The sequence below is a fragment of the Erpetoichthys calabaricus genome, chromosome 1, assembly GCF_900747795.2.
Source record: "Erpetoichthys calabaricus chromosome 1, fErpCal1.3, whole genome shotgun sequence".
Taxonomy (NCBI): Eukaryota; Metazoa; Chordata; class Cladistia; order Polypteriformes; family Polypteridae; genus Erpetoichthys; species Erpetoichthys calabaricus.
Genome location: NC_041394.2, coordinates 334,346,413 through 334,364,492, shown reverse-complemented (window position 1 = coordinate 334,364,492; position 18,080 = coordinate 334,346,413). Strand labels below are relative to the sequence as shown.

General features: G+C 38.7%; 1 protein-coding gene across 1 annotated transcript in view; it reads right to left on the bottom strand.

The window, feature by feature from the left end:
• Positions 1-17,779, bottom strand: part of LOC114665463 (NACHT, LRR and PYD domains-containing protein 3-like) — a 43,358-nt gene extending 25,579 nt beyond the window's left edge. Inside the window, exons 1-2 of the mRNA XM_051925086.1 lie at positions 17,663-17,779; positions 3,164-3,354 (exon numbers count right to left, since the gene is read on the bottom strand). Coding sequence (XP_051781046.1) covers positions 3,164-3,248 — 85 coding nt within the window. The 5' untranslated portion in view covers positions 3,249-3,354; positions 17,663-17,779. The remainder of the gene's footprint in view (positions 1-3,163; positions 3,355-17,662) is intronic.
• Between the last annotated feature and the right edge of the window lie 301 nt (positions 17,780-18,080).

Genomic DNA, 18,080 nt, shown 5'->3' with positions numbered 1-18,080 from the left:
TCATTTGCAATCATTGTCATTCACTTAACTTCCCAGAAGAAACAACTGGCAATACAAATAATGAATTTACACGTTGTTGTCAAAAGGGGCAGATTAGACTGCCTCCTTTACATTCATATTCTGAATATCTACAGAAGCTTCTAACTAACGATGTGCCTGAAAGTAAAAACTTTATGAACTGCATTAGATCCTACAATAGTTCATTTGCTTTTGCATCTACCGGAGTACATATCAGGCCACCAAAAGGCAATGGCCCATACTGCTTTCACATATGTGGTTAACACAACGCACTATATTATGTCCAAAAAATATTAATGTTAATCACATTAATAACCAGGTCATTTCATTACTTCCTGGAGAGACACGGCTCTTTCTAAACTCTGACAAAGTTGACTTTGATGACGACAATGAACATCTAAATTTCCCCATAGAATATTTGAACACTATTAACCCGGACGGATGACCACAACACAACCTTACCCTTAAAAATGGAACAATAATCATGCTATTAAGAAACCTTAACACTAAACAGGGTCTATGCAATGGCACACGGTTAGTCGTCAACACCATGACACACAATGTTATTCAAGCAACAGTTCTTTCAGATTCACATGCTAACAATACTGTTCTCATTCCTAGAATTGACCTTACGAGTTCTGACCTAGAATTACCTTTTACATTGAAACACCGACAGTTCCCCATTAAACCTGCATTTGCCATGACCATCAACAAATCACAAGGACAAACCATGGACAAGGCTGGCATCTACCTCTCTGAGCCCGTTTTTGGACATGGACAACTTTATGTTGCCTTCTCACGTGTTCGACGTTCATCTGACGTTAAAGTTAAATTTATAAATGATCCATGCCAAGGAAGACTCATTCAAAGACAAGACACCATCTTTACTACTAATGTTGTATACAAAGAAATATTCCAATAAAACATTACTCTATACCAAACACTCTATTTTTTATTTATATAGGCATTATCCAAACCTGCACACTATTCTATATCTAATTCATACATCTCACTCTTTGTCATGCCCCAACGCCAGGGGTTGGCGAGCGAAGCGAGCAGGGGGCGGAGCCCCCTAGTTACTATATATTATTCAATCTCTCTCTACCACTGGAGTGTTCAAACAAACTCTAAATAAAAGGAACATAATAATTTTAGAACTTATCTGAAGCCAAAGATTACATTTAAAGCACTACAGTTGCCAAAGATTACATTTAAAGCACTACAGTTGTCTAAAGAGAAAGGTAGTTTGGATAAGCCTTGACTAAAATTTTATTTTGAAACAGCACAGCTCAAGATTTTTGACTTACTGGTGTTGTGGAGACCATGGAGTAAAATGAAAGAAGGTCAAATCCTTGATTATTGATGAATTCCCAATGTCGTCTTGGTAGAAATTATTTGTGAAACAGCTATGCCCGGTTTATAGAACATATACAATTTGGTTTAAGATAACAGAAGCTTGTGTTTTAGAGGAAGATGTTAAAATGTTAAAAAAGTGAATAGTTGCAGACTCAAGACTTCCGATCAGGAAAATTAGATATATAATTTAAAACTTGATCTTTGAAAAGATATGTTTAAGTAAGTGCTTTTAAGAAATTTTGAAGACCTAGCACAAACTTATAGCTGGGAGAAAACATTTTCTATATCAAGTCAGACATTATATAAATAAACAGAGGCACCAATCACATACAAAGTAAGGAACTATGTAAATTAGATGACTTCATAGCTGCTTCCCACAAAAGTAAACTTGAAAAGCATAATTAGAAAACAGTACACTAATTCATGCATGCTAGAAGGCTCAACAGAATAAAAATAAAATAAGAAAATTAATTAAGGTATCTTCATAGAGCAGTGGACTCATTCATGCCACTAGCAACAGGTTTATATAAGCTCACAAAATTGAAGACATTTCTGCAACAGGAAATCTCCACAGTACTGATGGCTATGAAGAAAACAGACCACAACCCATTAACTCTGCTGATTTCTTCAATTGGCTTAAAGATGATGACCAGAAACACAATTAACCTTTATACCAAAATTCCACCAGAACAAGAAAACAAAGTGAGGCACTCAATCTGAAAGAACGGAGTCAAGGAACCCACAAGACCAAAATATTTCTATAATCAAAATATTTGCCAATTCATTTGCTGTGGGCAATTTCCTCAACAACCTGACATCCACTGTGAAACAAACATTGGAGAAATAAAATTAATAAAGTGATTTTTCTAGAGTTCTGGAATAATACATGCCATTTGCAAAAGAGTTCTACAAACTCACAAAATTGAAAAAAATTTGGCAAATCCCTACAGTGCTGGCAGCTATGTAGGAAAACAGGTCACAAGCCATTTATGTATGTTTTACCCAAACATTTAACAATGAATGGATATCCGTACATAATACACAGCATCTAATAAATCTTTTTAGTGAGAAGTTAAGCAAAATGACACCTGGGGCCTGAGTTGCCTCGAAAGCTTGCATATTGTAACCTTTCTAGTTAGCCAATAAAAGGTGTAATTTTCTTCTCACTTAACTTCTCACTACATCCATAACAGCTACCACGGTACAACACCCTAGTACTAATAAATCTTTTGAAATTTCTATATACTTGAAAGGTTTACCTTTTGTTGAAACCGAGGTCAAAGATGAATGTTTACTAGGAATTCTTGTAGATGATAGTAAATAGCAGTACATTAAAATGGCTGTCAAAAGAGTCTTCAGCATATCAAGAGATTAATGTGATAAATTAGATTCATAGAACGGAAAAAGTAACCTTTTCTTTAAGGCTGCAATCAAAAATGTTTATCAAATACTTTGGCAAGCATGGATTACACTTATTTCTTAATCAAAAATTGAATTTTCCTGGTGCTAGACTATGTATTTAATTATAACCTCACATATATGCTGGTACATTGTAAATTCACTTTATATACATGCATAAAATAGTAGTGTAAATATTATAAAATGTATGCACAACTAGGTTTTGTTTAATCTTTGGAAACTGCATTTTTAGATAAATACTGACAAAAAGTGAATCATCTGATGCATTGACTGCTTAACTTTCTTTTGTTTGTTTGTTTGCTCTTAAAATAGATTTAGGTATTGTTAGATATTTTTAAGCAGCACAAGCAAATCTCTGAGTTTTTCTCACCAGACAGAGCAATGACATCTTCATCACGTCTTCGTTTCCTTGAGAGCATTGAAATAAATTTCTCATTCAAACTGCAGGTACTCATCTTGAAATGCAAATGGGTTTGAATATCCAACAAGAGATCCAGTCAATCAATTTCCTTTCCAAGGTCCCTTCAACCATAACTGATTTGTCTCCTTGGGTGACATGGGCTGTAAAAAGAAGACAGAGATGTTAGAGAGGGCAACAATATACGACCGAAACACAATGGCAGTGAATAAAAAACACATATTACAATAAGGACAACAATAAAATCCAAGTACCTTTTTTGGACACGTCGGGCAGCGCACAAACAAAACTGGTTCAAAGTCTAAACAAAGTTATGGAGCTTGACATCCTGCTCCAGTGAATGCATGGGCTCTCCTCAGTAGGACAAAAGGAGCTGCCAGATGTATAGTTGTCCTAGCAATCTACAACCCTTAGAGATTTTGAGTGCTAGAAAATCCATCTACTCAGTCCAGTTCAGGGTTGCAGAGAGTGGGGGTCATCCCAGCAGAACAAGGCACAAGGTTGGAAACCACTCTAGACATAAGAGTACCAAATAAAATGTAATAAACTTGGTAATCAATAAGATACTGCAGATGTTCTATCAGACGGTTGTGGCGAGCGCCCTCTTCTACGCGGTGGTGTGCTGGGGAGGCAGCATAAAGAAGAGGGACGCCTCATGCCTGGACAAACTGGTGAGGAAGGCAGACTCTATTGTTGGCATGGAGCTGGACAGTTTGACATCTGTGGCAGAGTGACGGAATCTCAGCAGGCTCCTGTCAAGTATGGAGAATCCACTGCATCCACTAAACAGGATCATCTCCAGACAGAGGAGCAGCTTCAGTGACAGACTGCTGTCACTGTCCTGCTCCACTGACAGACTGAGGAGATCGTTCATCCCCCAAACTATGCGACTCTTCAGTTCCACCCGGGGGGTTTGGGTAAACGTTAACATTATATAAAGTTATTGTCTGTTTTTACCTGCATTATTATAAATCTTTAATTTAATATTGTTTTTTGTATCAGTAAGGTGCTGCTGGAGTATGTGAATTTCCCCTTGGGATTAATAAAGTATCTATCTATCTATCTATCTATCTATCTATCTATCTATCTATCTATCTATCTATCTATCTATCTATCTATCTATCTATCTATCTATCTATCTATCTATCTATCTATCTATCTATCTATCTATCTATCTATCTATCTATCTATCTATCTATCTATCTATCTATCTATCTATCTATCTATCTAATCATTTCCTGCGATCCAGAATTGAATTAATCTGTTCTGATGAGTTTGCCTGTCACATCATTTCAAAAATACACTGATTACAGTGCATGGTTCCATTTACAATTCTGCGTTTTAGTAAGTAATTTTATGGATTATTTCAAGCAATAATATCCTAGGTGGATTGAGTGCATTTATTACACTTAATAAAAGTGGCAAAGCTGACAAGGGCTTGATATTTGGTGACGGCTGTGTTCAGAATATCATCTGTCATCAACAGCCTCTCTACCGCACATGTGAAAATGTAGAACTCGATTTAAATACAATTTATGAAGAACCCTATGCATGAACATAAATAACGTTACTAATCCTCTATTATTTGAAATAGCCAGTTTTTGGAAATCCCAACATTGTTCTCAGACTTTTGGTTAGTGTAGCTGTGTGCACATTTAGTTTACTTCATAGAATAATTCAGGCAAAAGTGTGATGCAGGTTCAGATAAATCCACAGTACAATTATCTTTGTTTTAAAAGTTTCAGCAAAATTCAAAGCAAGACAGTTCACACAAAAATAGAGAAATAATCGATATTACAAAAAAATAGTTATACTATATATATGATAGTTTCAAATGTTCATAAAACATTTCTAAAATGTCTAAAGGAGTCCGTGCTTCTAGCAGAGAGACTATTTACTAACTGGCTAAATTAACACTGTTTTTACCAGAATAGCTACGAAAGTTTTATCACATGCTGATTTACAGGAGGTAATTGTTTATACCATAATCTAAGGAACTATGTGAAACTGACATTCTATTCAAATTAGCAGACACTTATGTGAATTTACATTAACAACTAATGCTCTTACAGTTGGCTTTATTTTTCACAGTCATGAAGAAATTGTTTATCATCTTCTGAGCCTGATGTTTCTTTGTTACTTTATGTGGAAGTAAAAAAAAAAAAAAAAAGTATGTGAACATATCAAATAAAGAATTAAAGGTGACTTACGGGGTGGAATGTTGGCCCAGTGGTAGTACTGGGGTTCAAGCCCCAGGTGCTCCCTGTGTGGAGTTTGCATGTTCTCCCCATGTCCATATCGGTTTCCTCCCACAGTCCAAAGACGTGCAAGTTTGGTGGACTGGTAATATTAAATTAGCCCCTGATGGTGTGTTTCAACCCTGCGATGGACAGTTACCCCATCTAGGGATTGTTTCTGCCTTGCACCTGATGCTTGCTGAAGATTGTCCAGCTTCTCTGTGACCCTGCACTGGCTATGTGTATTTAGAAAATGGATGGATGGATGTGACTTATTTTATTTTTAATATTTATGTCTTCAGATTAAAACCAGGCCCACATCAGTCCTCCTAGACTTCAGCTTTTTTATTATATTGTACCACTGCTAAGATTTTTACCTAATGGGTGATCACTAAAATCCCACCTATACATAATTGTAGACCTTCAGCACTTCTCACTTTCACGGATATCTGAACTGGTTCAAAACATATTCCAAGAATTATTATGGAACAGATTTTTGTGACACTGTGTTGATAATCTTTATATATAATATGCTACCTTAGCTGTTCGCTCGTCTGTCCAGGATTTTAAATCACCTCTAGCTTGCAAACCATTTCACCTATTGACCTGAAATTTGGTACACATATACTACGTGATGTCTACTATCCGCTTTCGGGGTGATGATTTTTATTACTCTTTTTATTTTTATTTTATTTTATTGTAGAATCAACTCTCTGCAGCATGCAGTAGGCCGGCCATGCGGCGCATGCGTACATGCATCGTTATCATTCCCTACCACCTTCGTGGTAACTTCCCCTACCTCTTCATATCTTTAAAGATTCTTGAGGCAGATTGAAGACATAAGTGCCAGCTTAAATGAAAAATTAAGAAAAAACGTACTAAGTAATTGCAACACAAAAACTAAATCAGTTTTAACGTGAAAAGATGCCGACGAAAGATGAGAAGCAGCAGACCTCTAGGGTGGAGTAAAGAAGAGCTGCTCAGGAAGCAGCCAGTGTATCAACTTCTGAGCAAATTAATGCTAAACTGAGACAAAGAAAGAGTATAAAAATTATGAATGCTCAAGTCAAGTGTATTCACTGCACGTTATTGTGTAGTATGCCGTTACTGGTATATCATATTCCCAAAAGTGTTTTTTAAGTAAGCCATTAAAACAAATAATGTAAATCTCTATACCCCATACTGACAAAACGTATAGATGACAAGTTTAAGTGTGTCGGAGAATCTCCTCACGGGCTCAATCAAGAAATGTAATGAACCTCTGGTCTGAGAGAGGGAACTGTCAATAACATTGTCGTCCACTTGTCACCCTGCAGCGCTGACAAGCCACCAAGTGAGGGCACTTATCCCCATCCCTTCCAGGTTCCCCAACCATAAGTACCCTGGCTGCCAGGAAGGAGGCATCTTTTTAGCAAGAGCAACCCACAAGATGTAACTCCTGAGTGAACAGACCATGAACTTTACAGCTAAAGCCGAGCCTTTTCTTTTTGTTGTTATTCAGCCTGAGGGCAAAATACAGAATGCCTCAAAGCATTATTTTGTGGAGACTTTGTGCTGCCAAATTAAATTGACAACCCGGTTGGCTCCCCCAAATTTTATTTTTGATCCTGTCATTCCTGCACCTAGCCACATGATGAATACATTTTGACAAGTTGTTACAATTTACTTTAGGTTGTAAATTCAAGACTAAGTACTAAAGGTACAATTTCCAAAGGAAATGGAACGATATGTCATTTCTAGACATATTATTTCTGTTTTAAGTCTCTACTCCCAACATCGTCATTGAGATACATAGTTTTAAACATTTTACAAGTTGTGGAAAGTGAAATAAAATATTCCAAAAAGATACGCAAGTTGTGAATTTAAGAGCAAATGTATTTAAGTTCAGTTTGAGTATAATATTTGACAGATTGTTCAGTGAAATAAAAATTCACACATTTACAAAAGGTAGCGAAATAAACATCAAGCATGAAGCTCACTACTTTTAAAGTAACTGTAAAGAAATGGCACTACTAGATAATTGTAAATTGATTACAGATTCTAAGTTCCTAGATATCTACATGGATGTATGGAGGTATAAATTGTGAATGATTGTTTACGCATAAATAAAATACTCACAGATTAAGTGCAGGTTTCTGAATAGTAAATCTTTTTTTGGCTTTCCACAAAAACACAAAGCCATTCTTTTTCAGAGGAACCACTCGACTCACAACTTTCATTCCAGTCTCTAGCAGGCTAAAATCATGTAAAATAATCCATTGCTGCCCTCTGCTGCTCACTGGTCTCTGTAGTTTAACTTCGATTATCACAAATGATCATAAGCCCCTGCACCTTTGAAATGCTCAGTGCAGGTTTAATTAGAGTTTTATTCAATAGTATCTTTATCATTTTAAATTAGTAAATCTTAGTCCTTTCGGTTGAAATTCAGTAATTAGTCAATATCTTTGCTTTCTCTGACCTTATGTTAATTTATTTATGACAACTTCTCATTTTACAATGTTGATATTAAAATATTTTCCTAATCATTAGCCTCAACTAAAACCCATGTCTTCCTTTCGGACTCCTTTCCCATATGGCCTAGCTCGAATTTTGTTCTGGCATCAGCTCTATATAGAAAGGAGCCACAATGAAATAAAACACCCATGCACACAAGCCTAACCTTGGGTTATCATTTTTATGCAGATGATACTCAACTCTACTTCAATGTTAAAAGTGGAACTTCATCAGAGCTTTCTCAGCTCACAAACTGCCTCAGTGAAATTAAAACCTGGATGGAGCAGAACTCTTTAAAATTAAATTGCAATAAAATTGAACTCCTGCAAATTGGGACTAAAATGCAACTTAAAATGAGCTCCTTCCCAGTCACTCTTGGCGGTGATCTCATCAGACCTGCCTCTTCTGTAAAAAATCTTGGTGTCATTTTTGATTTCTCCCCCTCTTATTCCGCCCACATAAATCACATTAAGAAACTTTCTTACTTTCACCTCTGTAACATATCCCGTGTTCGCTCCTTCTTCTCCTTCTCTAATGCTGAGAAACTTGTCCATGCTTTTATCACATCCCGCATCGATTATTGTAATTCCCTACTGGCAGGTGCCCCTTCTAATCTTATATCACAGCTCCAGCTTATTCAAAACTCGGTTGCAAGAGTCCTTACTCAAACCAGCAGCAGCGAGCACATCACACCCATCCTGCTCCGTCTTCACTGGCTCCCTGTGTCTTACAGAATCGAATATAAAATCCTACTAATAACCTACAAAGCCTTAAATAACCTCGTGCCAAACTACATCAGTGACCTTCTCCATCACTATGTGCCTGCCCGCCCACTAAGGTTCTCTGATCCTGGCAATCTTGTTGTACCCCACACTAATCTACACTCCATGGGTGACAAGGCCTTCAGCTGTATAGCGCCCTGACTCTGGAATGACCTACCGAAATTAGTTAGATCAGCTGACTCCATGAATTCTTTTACAAAACAACTCAAAACTCACCTTTTCAGGAAGGCTTTTAGCTCTACTTGACTTTATCACCTTTCTCTCAGTTTACTTCTCTGTCAAGATGCTAATGTAACCTGTATGTGTGTGTGTGTGTGTGTGCTAGACCAGGGGTAGGCAACGTCGGTCCTGGAGTGCCACAGTATGTGCAGGTTTTTGTTCCAACCCAGTTCCTTAACGAGAACTCAATTATTGCTGATGAAGCACATATTGCTTAAGTGACATTTTAATGCTTCATTTTAGTGGTCTCGCTTGTTAAGGTTCTCCAACCTTAATTGCTTATTTCAATCTTAAACTGCTGCATTCAGTGTTTTAATTGCTCCTTATTAGCAATAAGATGTAAAAGACAAAGCAGCCAGCAGTTCTCCAGCTAGCTTTTTTCCAATTACATCTGTGTGTGTTCATCATGCACGGTTTGATTTAATAAAACACTTAATAGAAAAATGTGACAGACTGAAAATGATCTGTTTTAGGCTTCAAATCATTTGGATGATATCCTTGAAAAGGAAAAAAATCTACGATATAAAAGCCTTACATTGCACAGACTAACAAGCCATAAAATTAAATAAGGTCTGAAATTGGCAATGATTGGTTTCTAATTAAGCAATTGGGTTGAATGAAAACCTGTAGCCACAGCCATTGCCTACCCGTTTTACATCTTATTGCTAATAAGGAGCAATTAAAACACTGAATGCAGCAGTTTAAGATTGAAATAAGCAATTAAGGTTGGAGAACCTTAACAAGCGAGACCACTAAAAGATGAAGCATTAAAATGTCACTTAAGCAATATGTGCTTCATCAGCAATAATTGAGTTCTCGTTAAGGAACTGGGTTGGAACAAAAACCTGCCCATACTGTGGCACTCCAGGACCGACGTTGCCTACCCCTGTGCTAGACCATCAATTACGTTGTCTGTTTTTTTTTCAGAATTCACTGTCGTAATCTTCTTTATTTATTTAGCTGGTTTGTACAATGCTATATACTGTATACGCTGCTGTTCTTTATTATATTCTGTAAGTGCCTTGAGCATGGGAAAAGCGCTATATAAATAAAATGTATTATTATTATTATTATTAACCTTATCCCTAACCCTAGATGTGAAGATTCAGCAGATACAAATCTAAAATGCAGGGCAAGTGTGCGCGACAGAAAATAGTGTTCATTCTGTACAATCATACATTGATGCTGTTCCACAATGTCATGCCCATTCTGCATTTATGTCAAAAATCAGGCAGCATAAAATTATAGATAGCTTTTAATTTTGTGCTATCATGTGAACTCATGCCGCTATGTGTGGTATTTCACGTAACTAGATGGCAATTGCTTTATTTGTTATAGTGTATAGTTGTTATAGTGGCATTACAATAGGAAAATAAAGTGTATGTGCAGTAAAGGGGGTGTAGTAATCTGACATAATCTGCAATCATAGACAAATAGTTTTCACAAGATTACAAATATCAATGTGATAAAACTTAATTTTCTGCAAGTTAAATGCATTCTAAATGATGGAAGTCTGTTGAAATATTCAGTTAATATGAAAAATTATAAAAAGAAATTATTTTATAATGAGAGTTAATTATCAAAGTATATTCTGAAGTGGGTGGCACAGTGGCAAAGTGGTAGCCCTGCTGCCGCACAATAAGGAGGCCAGGGTTCTTGTCCTGGATCCTCCCTGTGTGGAGCTTACATGTTTGCTCCGTGTCTCTGGTTTCCTCCCACTGTCCAAAGACATATAAGGTAGGTGGATTGGTGATGCTAAATTGGTCCTAGTATGTGTTTATGTGTGCATGTATTCACACTGAGACACTGTGTGCATTTATACTGCCAAATGCACCCTATGCTTGCTGCTCCTGTGGCCCTAGTGTGTTTGAAAATTGGATAGATGGATTCTCTGAAATAACATAGCATTTCAAATAGGGTTTTATTTAAATACTGTGTGTATTACACAAAGTGAACTCATGGCGAAACCATGGAATATCGATTATATATGCAAATTACTTTAAAAAAAAATTACTTAATATACCAGGCACTGTTACTTCTTATTACACACTCTTTTCTCTTAGCAAGTCTGTTTTTAGCTTAGATTCTAGTGTAAGTCACTAATTACCATAATTAGATTAACTACAAACAGTGGTGAAAATATAAGTTGAGTTTTTAACTCAATATGAGTTTTTAACTCAAGCCTTTTCAAATATGACTTGACTTGAATAAAATCAGTGACTCGACTTGACTTGAAGGCCGGGACTTGACGTTTACTCGAGACTTGCATAAATATAGTGCACTTCATAATGTCTGGGACAAAGATACGTTTTCCTTGATTTACACCTCTACTCCAGAGTTTAAAATTACAAATCAAACAATTCAAATATGATTAAAGTGATTAAAGTTATGGAGAACTGAATAAATATTGGTCACACCATGTAGAAATGACAACACTTTTTATATGTGGTCCCCCCATTTCATAATGTTTGGGACAATTGGCGTCACAAGTGTTTGTGATTCCTCAGGTGGGTTTTATTGCTTCATAAGATACCTCAGCTTGCTTTTACCCTTTGAAGTTTGTAGTTGCCAACATGAGGCCAAGAGCTGTGGTAATGAAAGTCAAAGAACCCATTATGAGGCTGAAAACAAGAATGAAACCATTTGAGATAGTCTAAAACCTTGGAATTACTTAAATCAACTGCCTGGAATACCGTTAAGAAGAAAGAATGAACTTGTGAGCTCAGTAATTGCAAAGGGACTAGTAGGTGAAGGAACACCTCCACTGCTGATGACAGAATCATCCCCATTATGGAGGCAGATGTGTGTGTCAGAGATGACTGTCTGCAGCAGACTTCATGAACAGAAATAGAGAGGCCACACTGCAAAATGCAAACCACTACTTAGCCACAGAAACAGGATGGCAAGACTAAATTTTGTGATAAAAGACTTAAAAGAGCAGCAGAATTCTAGAAGAAAGTCTTGTGTAGAAATGAGAAAAAGATGAACCTGTATCAGAGTAACAGCTGCTGTAAATTTGATTTTTTTTTGGTAGCACTAGTAAAGGTGGATTCTAAATCCAATCCCTTGGAGCTGCTTCCAAGCAAAATTCAATACCAATTCCTTTGATAAGGACAGCTCTCTATAGCCATGAAGCTATCAGGTGTCACACACGTGTGCATGGGAGGCAGCTAAAGGGCTTAAGTAAGGGCAATTCCGAGGCATACCGGGATGTGGCAGAGTGCACTGACTCTTTTTCTTCCTTGTCTGCAGACCATTCACAGGAGATTCCACCTGGCTCTCTTGACGTAATTTCTGGGACCGAGCCTATGGAAGGAGACCTTGCCGGCTCCGGCCCCCTGTGATGTCACGTCCGGGCTCGAGCCTATGGAAGGAGACGTTCATGAGCCCGACCCATATGATCTCACTCCCTGTCTTCCCTTTTAAAAGCCTGCACCTTTTCCCTATTCCCTCAGTTCTGTTTTGAACTCGGTTTTGTGCACAGCAGTGCTGTATTTATTTATGCAACTTTGCAGCCAGGAAACCAATTATATGGGTAGCTGCCCCAAACCTTTTCATGACTCTGTGTCGAGTTTCCCCATTAGAAATAAAAGAAAGTGAATTAATCTGTTCCCAGACCCTAAGTTAAAGTAAAAATAACACAATTAAATGCCCTAAATAATAAGTTAAAACATAAAACAATAAATAAAATGCATAAATACTGTATATCCATCCATTATCCAACCCGCTATATCCTAACTACAGGGTCACGGGGGTCTGCTGGAGCCAATCCCAGCCAACACAGGGCGCAAGGCAGGAAACAAACCCCGGGCAGGGCGCGCACACATGCACACACACACACACGCACACACCAAACACACTAGAGACAATTTAGGATCGCCAATGCACCTAACTTGTGTGTCTTTGGACTGTGGGAGGAAACCAGAGTACCTGGAGGAAACCCACGCAGACACGGGGAGAACATGCAAACTCCATGCAGGGAGGACCTAAATACTGTATAATAAAATTAAAATTGCATTTATTGTAGCTTGGTGAGCAGTTGTCCTGTGTAGCTGGTGGAGAGGAAGAGAAATTTACTGTTTGGAAGGGGAGCCACTTTCCATAAACATGCTTTGCGATAAGTTCCTGTTTCACCTCAATCGTCGAGCCCTTATCAGGGGGTCCGGTACCCCATACTCTCGGAGCACCCCCCACATGATTCCCTGAGGGACACGGTCGAATGCCTTTTCCAAGTCCTCTTCCAGAGTACTTGATAATTTCTGACAGAGTATAGGATCATGAAGCAGTGATGAATTAAACTGCCAATGGGCTGCTTGAGGTGGGGCTGTTGAAAAGTAAAACTGGGAGAGAACAGACTTATGGTCTGAGAGTGATATTGATGCAAGCCTGACATTTGAAAGAGATGGTGTGAGCGAACATAAAATAAAAAATAATCTATTGTGGAATGGAAATGGTGTCTGCCAGAGTAAAATAAAACTTCTTTCCAGACGGGTTCAGCAATCCAAAAGAGTCAATTAAATTTAGGTCAGACACAAATTTTCAGAGGGATCAGGCGGAGTGAAGGGTATGCTGATGTAACGGTGGAGGTGATTTGTCTAATAAAGAGTTCATATAAGCCTTTGCGTCAATACCCAAAATCAATTTATAACCATCAAAATTTGATAATCGATTAGATAGGGAAGAAAAGAAGGTGGTTTAATACAGAGGCATAGCTAGGGTTTTCAGCGCCCGCAGACAACTGAAGATTTCGCGCCCCCTCCTGTTTGCCAAAATGCAATGGGGAAGGGAAATTTGGTGCCCCCTGGATGCTGCGCCCAGGGACAGATGTCCCCCCCTTGCCCCCCCTAGCTATGCCACTGGTTTGATATGGCATGGGAGCATAAGTTGAACCTAATGTGAGCTTCCTGCCACCAATTTCAAGTAACAAATAGCAATAACCTGCCACGCTCATCAGAGCCCAAACCCCAAATTTTGATTGGGAGGATATGCCAAAGAAAAATGGGAACCCCACACTTCTTCGACAGGGCAGAGGACAAGGCTGCCACAAAATATCACTTATTACCAAAACACCATCCTTAACCAGGAGCCAAATTTCCTGAAGGAAAAAAATATTAACACGCCTGCACCACAAATAGTCTAAAATTGTAGCTCTTTTAGTATTGGATCCCAGGAGATGAACGTTCAAAGATGCAACAGTTACATTAGCCATGAAAGAGAAGTGAAGAAGAAATCAAAGAGCATACATGAAAAGGTCAAGGCAAGGCCATAATTTAATAATAATAATAAATTTTATTTATAGCTCCCACAAAAACTCAGTAACACATCACAACCCAAATACACTGAGCCCATTCCATGCAGCACAAACATCTAAGTGCAATTCGTGCACATGAGTGTGGATTGAAACAGGTGCAGGGTTCCCCTGCACCCCACCCAGTCTGTGGGGTAGAAAGTAAAACAGGTGCAGTGAAGATTCTTTATACACTCTGAATAAGCAAGAAAATCAAACAAACAGCATTTAGATACGCAGAACAGAAAGGGTAATGTAACTAAGCCCCTGACGGGGCAGCCAATCAGGCCTAGCGATGGGGCCGTCCAGCGCCAGCCCCCCAATAACTTAAAAAATAGAAACAGTAAACTTATACACAAACCCCTTATCCCTCAAAAAGAAATTATCCATCCATCCATTTTCCAACCCGCTGAATCTGAACACAGGGTCACAGGGGTCTGCTGGAGCCAATCCCAGCCAACACAGGGCACAAGGCAGGGAACCAATCCTGGGCAGGGTGCCAACCCACCGCAGAAAAAGAAATTATATGTAATACAATACGATGTATAACTAACAAGAAAAGCACTATCGTAAACAACATCAGTGGGAAAGAAATAGAGCAGCAGTTAAAGTTACAGGTGGCATGGTGGCACAGTGGGTTGCCCTTCTGCCTTGCAGTTAGGAGACCCGGGTTCGCTTCCCGGGTCCTCCCTGCATGGAGTTTGCATGTTCTCCCTGTATCTGCGTGGGTTTCCTCTGGGTACTCTGGTATCCTCTCACAGTCCAAAGACATGCAGGTTAGGTGCATTGGTGATTCTAAATTGTCCCTAGTGTGTGCTTGGTGTGTGAGCACCCTGCGGTGAGCTGGTGCCCTGCCTGGGGTTTGTTTCCTGCCTTGCACCCTGTGTTGGCTGGGATTGACTCCAGCAGACCCCCGTGACCCTGTAGTTAGGATATAGCAGGTTGGATAATGGATGGATGGAGTTAAAGTTACTCTATGAGCCAGTACTTGATTTCAACATATGTTTCTGCTTCTGGGCGCAGAGGATTAAGGAAATACGGAGCACCCACACTCTTATTATTAAAACAATCAATAAAATAGTGAGAAAGATTATGATTAAACAAAAAGCAAGCGGAAGCACTAAACATTACAAATACAGTATTAGGCATGAGAACCTGACAAAGTGAAGATGATTCAACACAGGAACCTTTTAGACAGTGCGAGATGCCCATCGGTGCAAACCATCTAGGTACAGTAAGTAACGTAATCAAGAATAGCATGGTGCGGCTCACAAGGGGAAAATTCCGGTTAGCCGAAAATTGTCGACAGCTTCCATGGCTTGTTTTGGATCATCAATAGCAAAATAGATATATGTGATGACCTTCATATGAAAGGTTTGGAGCTTTCCTCGCTTGCTGAAGGACCAGTTGTCGATCGTTATAGTTTAAGAATTTCACTATCAACTGTCTCGGCCGACAAGAATCTTGACGCGGGGAATAGATCCTGTGGCACTGCTCAATAATTGGATCAAACCCGGATAAAGATGGGAAAATGACACACCACAGTATTTTTTTCACAAACTCAATTGCATAATCGCCTTCCGAATTCCCTTTAATGCTAAAATACAGTATGCACATTGCAGCGCCTGTTTCTGTCCTCCAGGTCAGTGAGTTTTGTAGTTTAAGGCACAACGTGACCTTCCAGTGAATGGATCCATTTATCGTACTGGTCCAGAGTGTTCATGAATATCTTATGGTCTTGAGAAAGTTTTGCCTGTCCAACCTTCATCACTGTAGGGTCCTGCTGAAGAACACCAACCTCAACTTTAAAACTGTTGAATCAAGTCCCATTTTCTTATATTCAAATGATTTAGTGTTTTCTAAAAAGTCCGCCATTATTACTGTGCTAACTTCCTCTGGTACCTCCACACAAAGTACTGTCTTTGCAGGACTAGCAGGTTCATGCTGCAATTTGGGGGATCCAATTGACAAATTCAGAGTGTGTGGTGAGTATAATTCGCTATGTAATATCAATAATGTAGTAGGAGGGGTTCTAGTAGAAAACAGAGTGGGAAAACGCAGGTGGCACAGAGGAGCCACCAAATTAGCTCACCATCTGCAACCGGAGGTCATGTGGTTTCCCGGGGTCATGATCACAATTGATGGCAGAGGTGATTCTGTGATTGACTTCAGCTCAGTGCAGCAGATGTAGGTTTACAGTCATCACAGCAGACTGTGTTAGTGAAATCAAAACTAACACTACAATCAAATTAGGGATCAATGTACACTCCCATCCTCATAAACTCTCATGAGCTCTAGGTAGTGTCCTGAAGAAAAGAGACGTGTAAATGAGATCAGGAGCACTCCTTTCTTCGCAGGTCAACAACAAATCCTAATGCAGTCCTCATGCAGCATGAATACACCAGACAGTTCATACACTGAAACTGGAGACGATCCAGGACAAAACAAGAAACCACTGGTATTGAACAGGAAGGTAAACAGACAGGTAACTCCAACACGAAACAACAAAAAAAGAAAAAACAAACCTTTCTCTATATAACTGGCCTCCTTTTGAATCTCACGCCAGCCTCCTTGTCCCCAGCACCATGAGCTCCAATCAGAGCCATTGCAGCGACTGCTGGGAGCTGAAGTTCTCACTATCAAGTAGTGCTGCTACAAACTTCTCAGGTCTAACCTTCCACATTATGCATTAATATACTGCAGGATTGTTGTATTATTGGTGTCCAGCTTGAGATAACCATGGAGTGCTAACTCGTCAAGGACCTTCAATCCTTTGTTTTGCACCCCTCTGTGTTAGCAATTCTTTGCAAGTCATTGAAAGGCATAGCTTACAACTCATTTTTATGCCACCAGATGAACACATAACAAGTGCAGCTGGAAGCTTTCTCATATGTGGAGAACAGTTGGTAAGTGAAGGCCCCACTTCTTATCAATAATGGCATGTTATACAAATGCCGCCAGCTCCAATTACATAAATGAAATAGGATTATATTATCACTGCCAAATCTTAAAGAGACAGCACAAATTAAAATATACTGTAATAAAAACTAAAATGAACCTTTAAAACTATCAACAATTGTTTGAATTGACAGCACTGCCCTGTTGTCCTCTGCATTTATTGTAGTACATGTAAAAGCAACAGACAAGTGAAAAAACAGGAAGTTAAATAACTTCTGACATACATTAATCTTGGGCTGTACAAGCTAAAATGTCTGAAAAATGAATTTTGCTTAATAATAATAAAAAGAACTAGAAACAAGAATTAAATGAATGCTCTTCCAATGACCATGTGAATCCTTGAGAGACACAAAAACATGCCTCACGACATTGCCAGCACTTCTTGCATCAACATTTCTCAATCTCTTTACATTTTGCAAATAAATTATAATTTCGTATTAACTACAGAAAGCCTCCATTTGTGACTATGGCTCACCTCTTTTACTGCAAAGACTTCATACCAGTGGAAAAGAAACCCTCGTATGAAGCAAAAACCTTTATCTGAAGTCGTGAGGCAGCAGCAGGCCTTCATTTGCAGGTAGCTCTAACATTTCTCTTTCAACTCGGAGGCCACACCTAGAGGACAATGTCCACAAATGATTGCTCATTTCTTTGTGTAAACATGAGTGAGTCACCTAAGTATTGAATGTTTACATTTTAATGTATATACAAGTACAATCCTCAGATTTATCAGAAAAAGAATATGTCAGCTAAAAATGGAATGCAAGAAGAAGCACACTTTTGACTGAGAAATCTTCAGCATGTAACGAAATTATGGGAAAAAAGAAGAATGAAAATCTGATCTGATCTGTCCATTATAACAGACAATAGAGTATCAACAACATAGTGTCCAA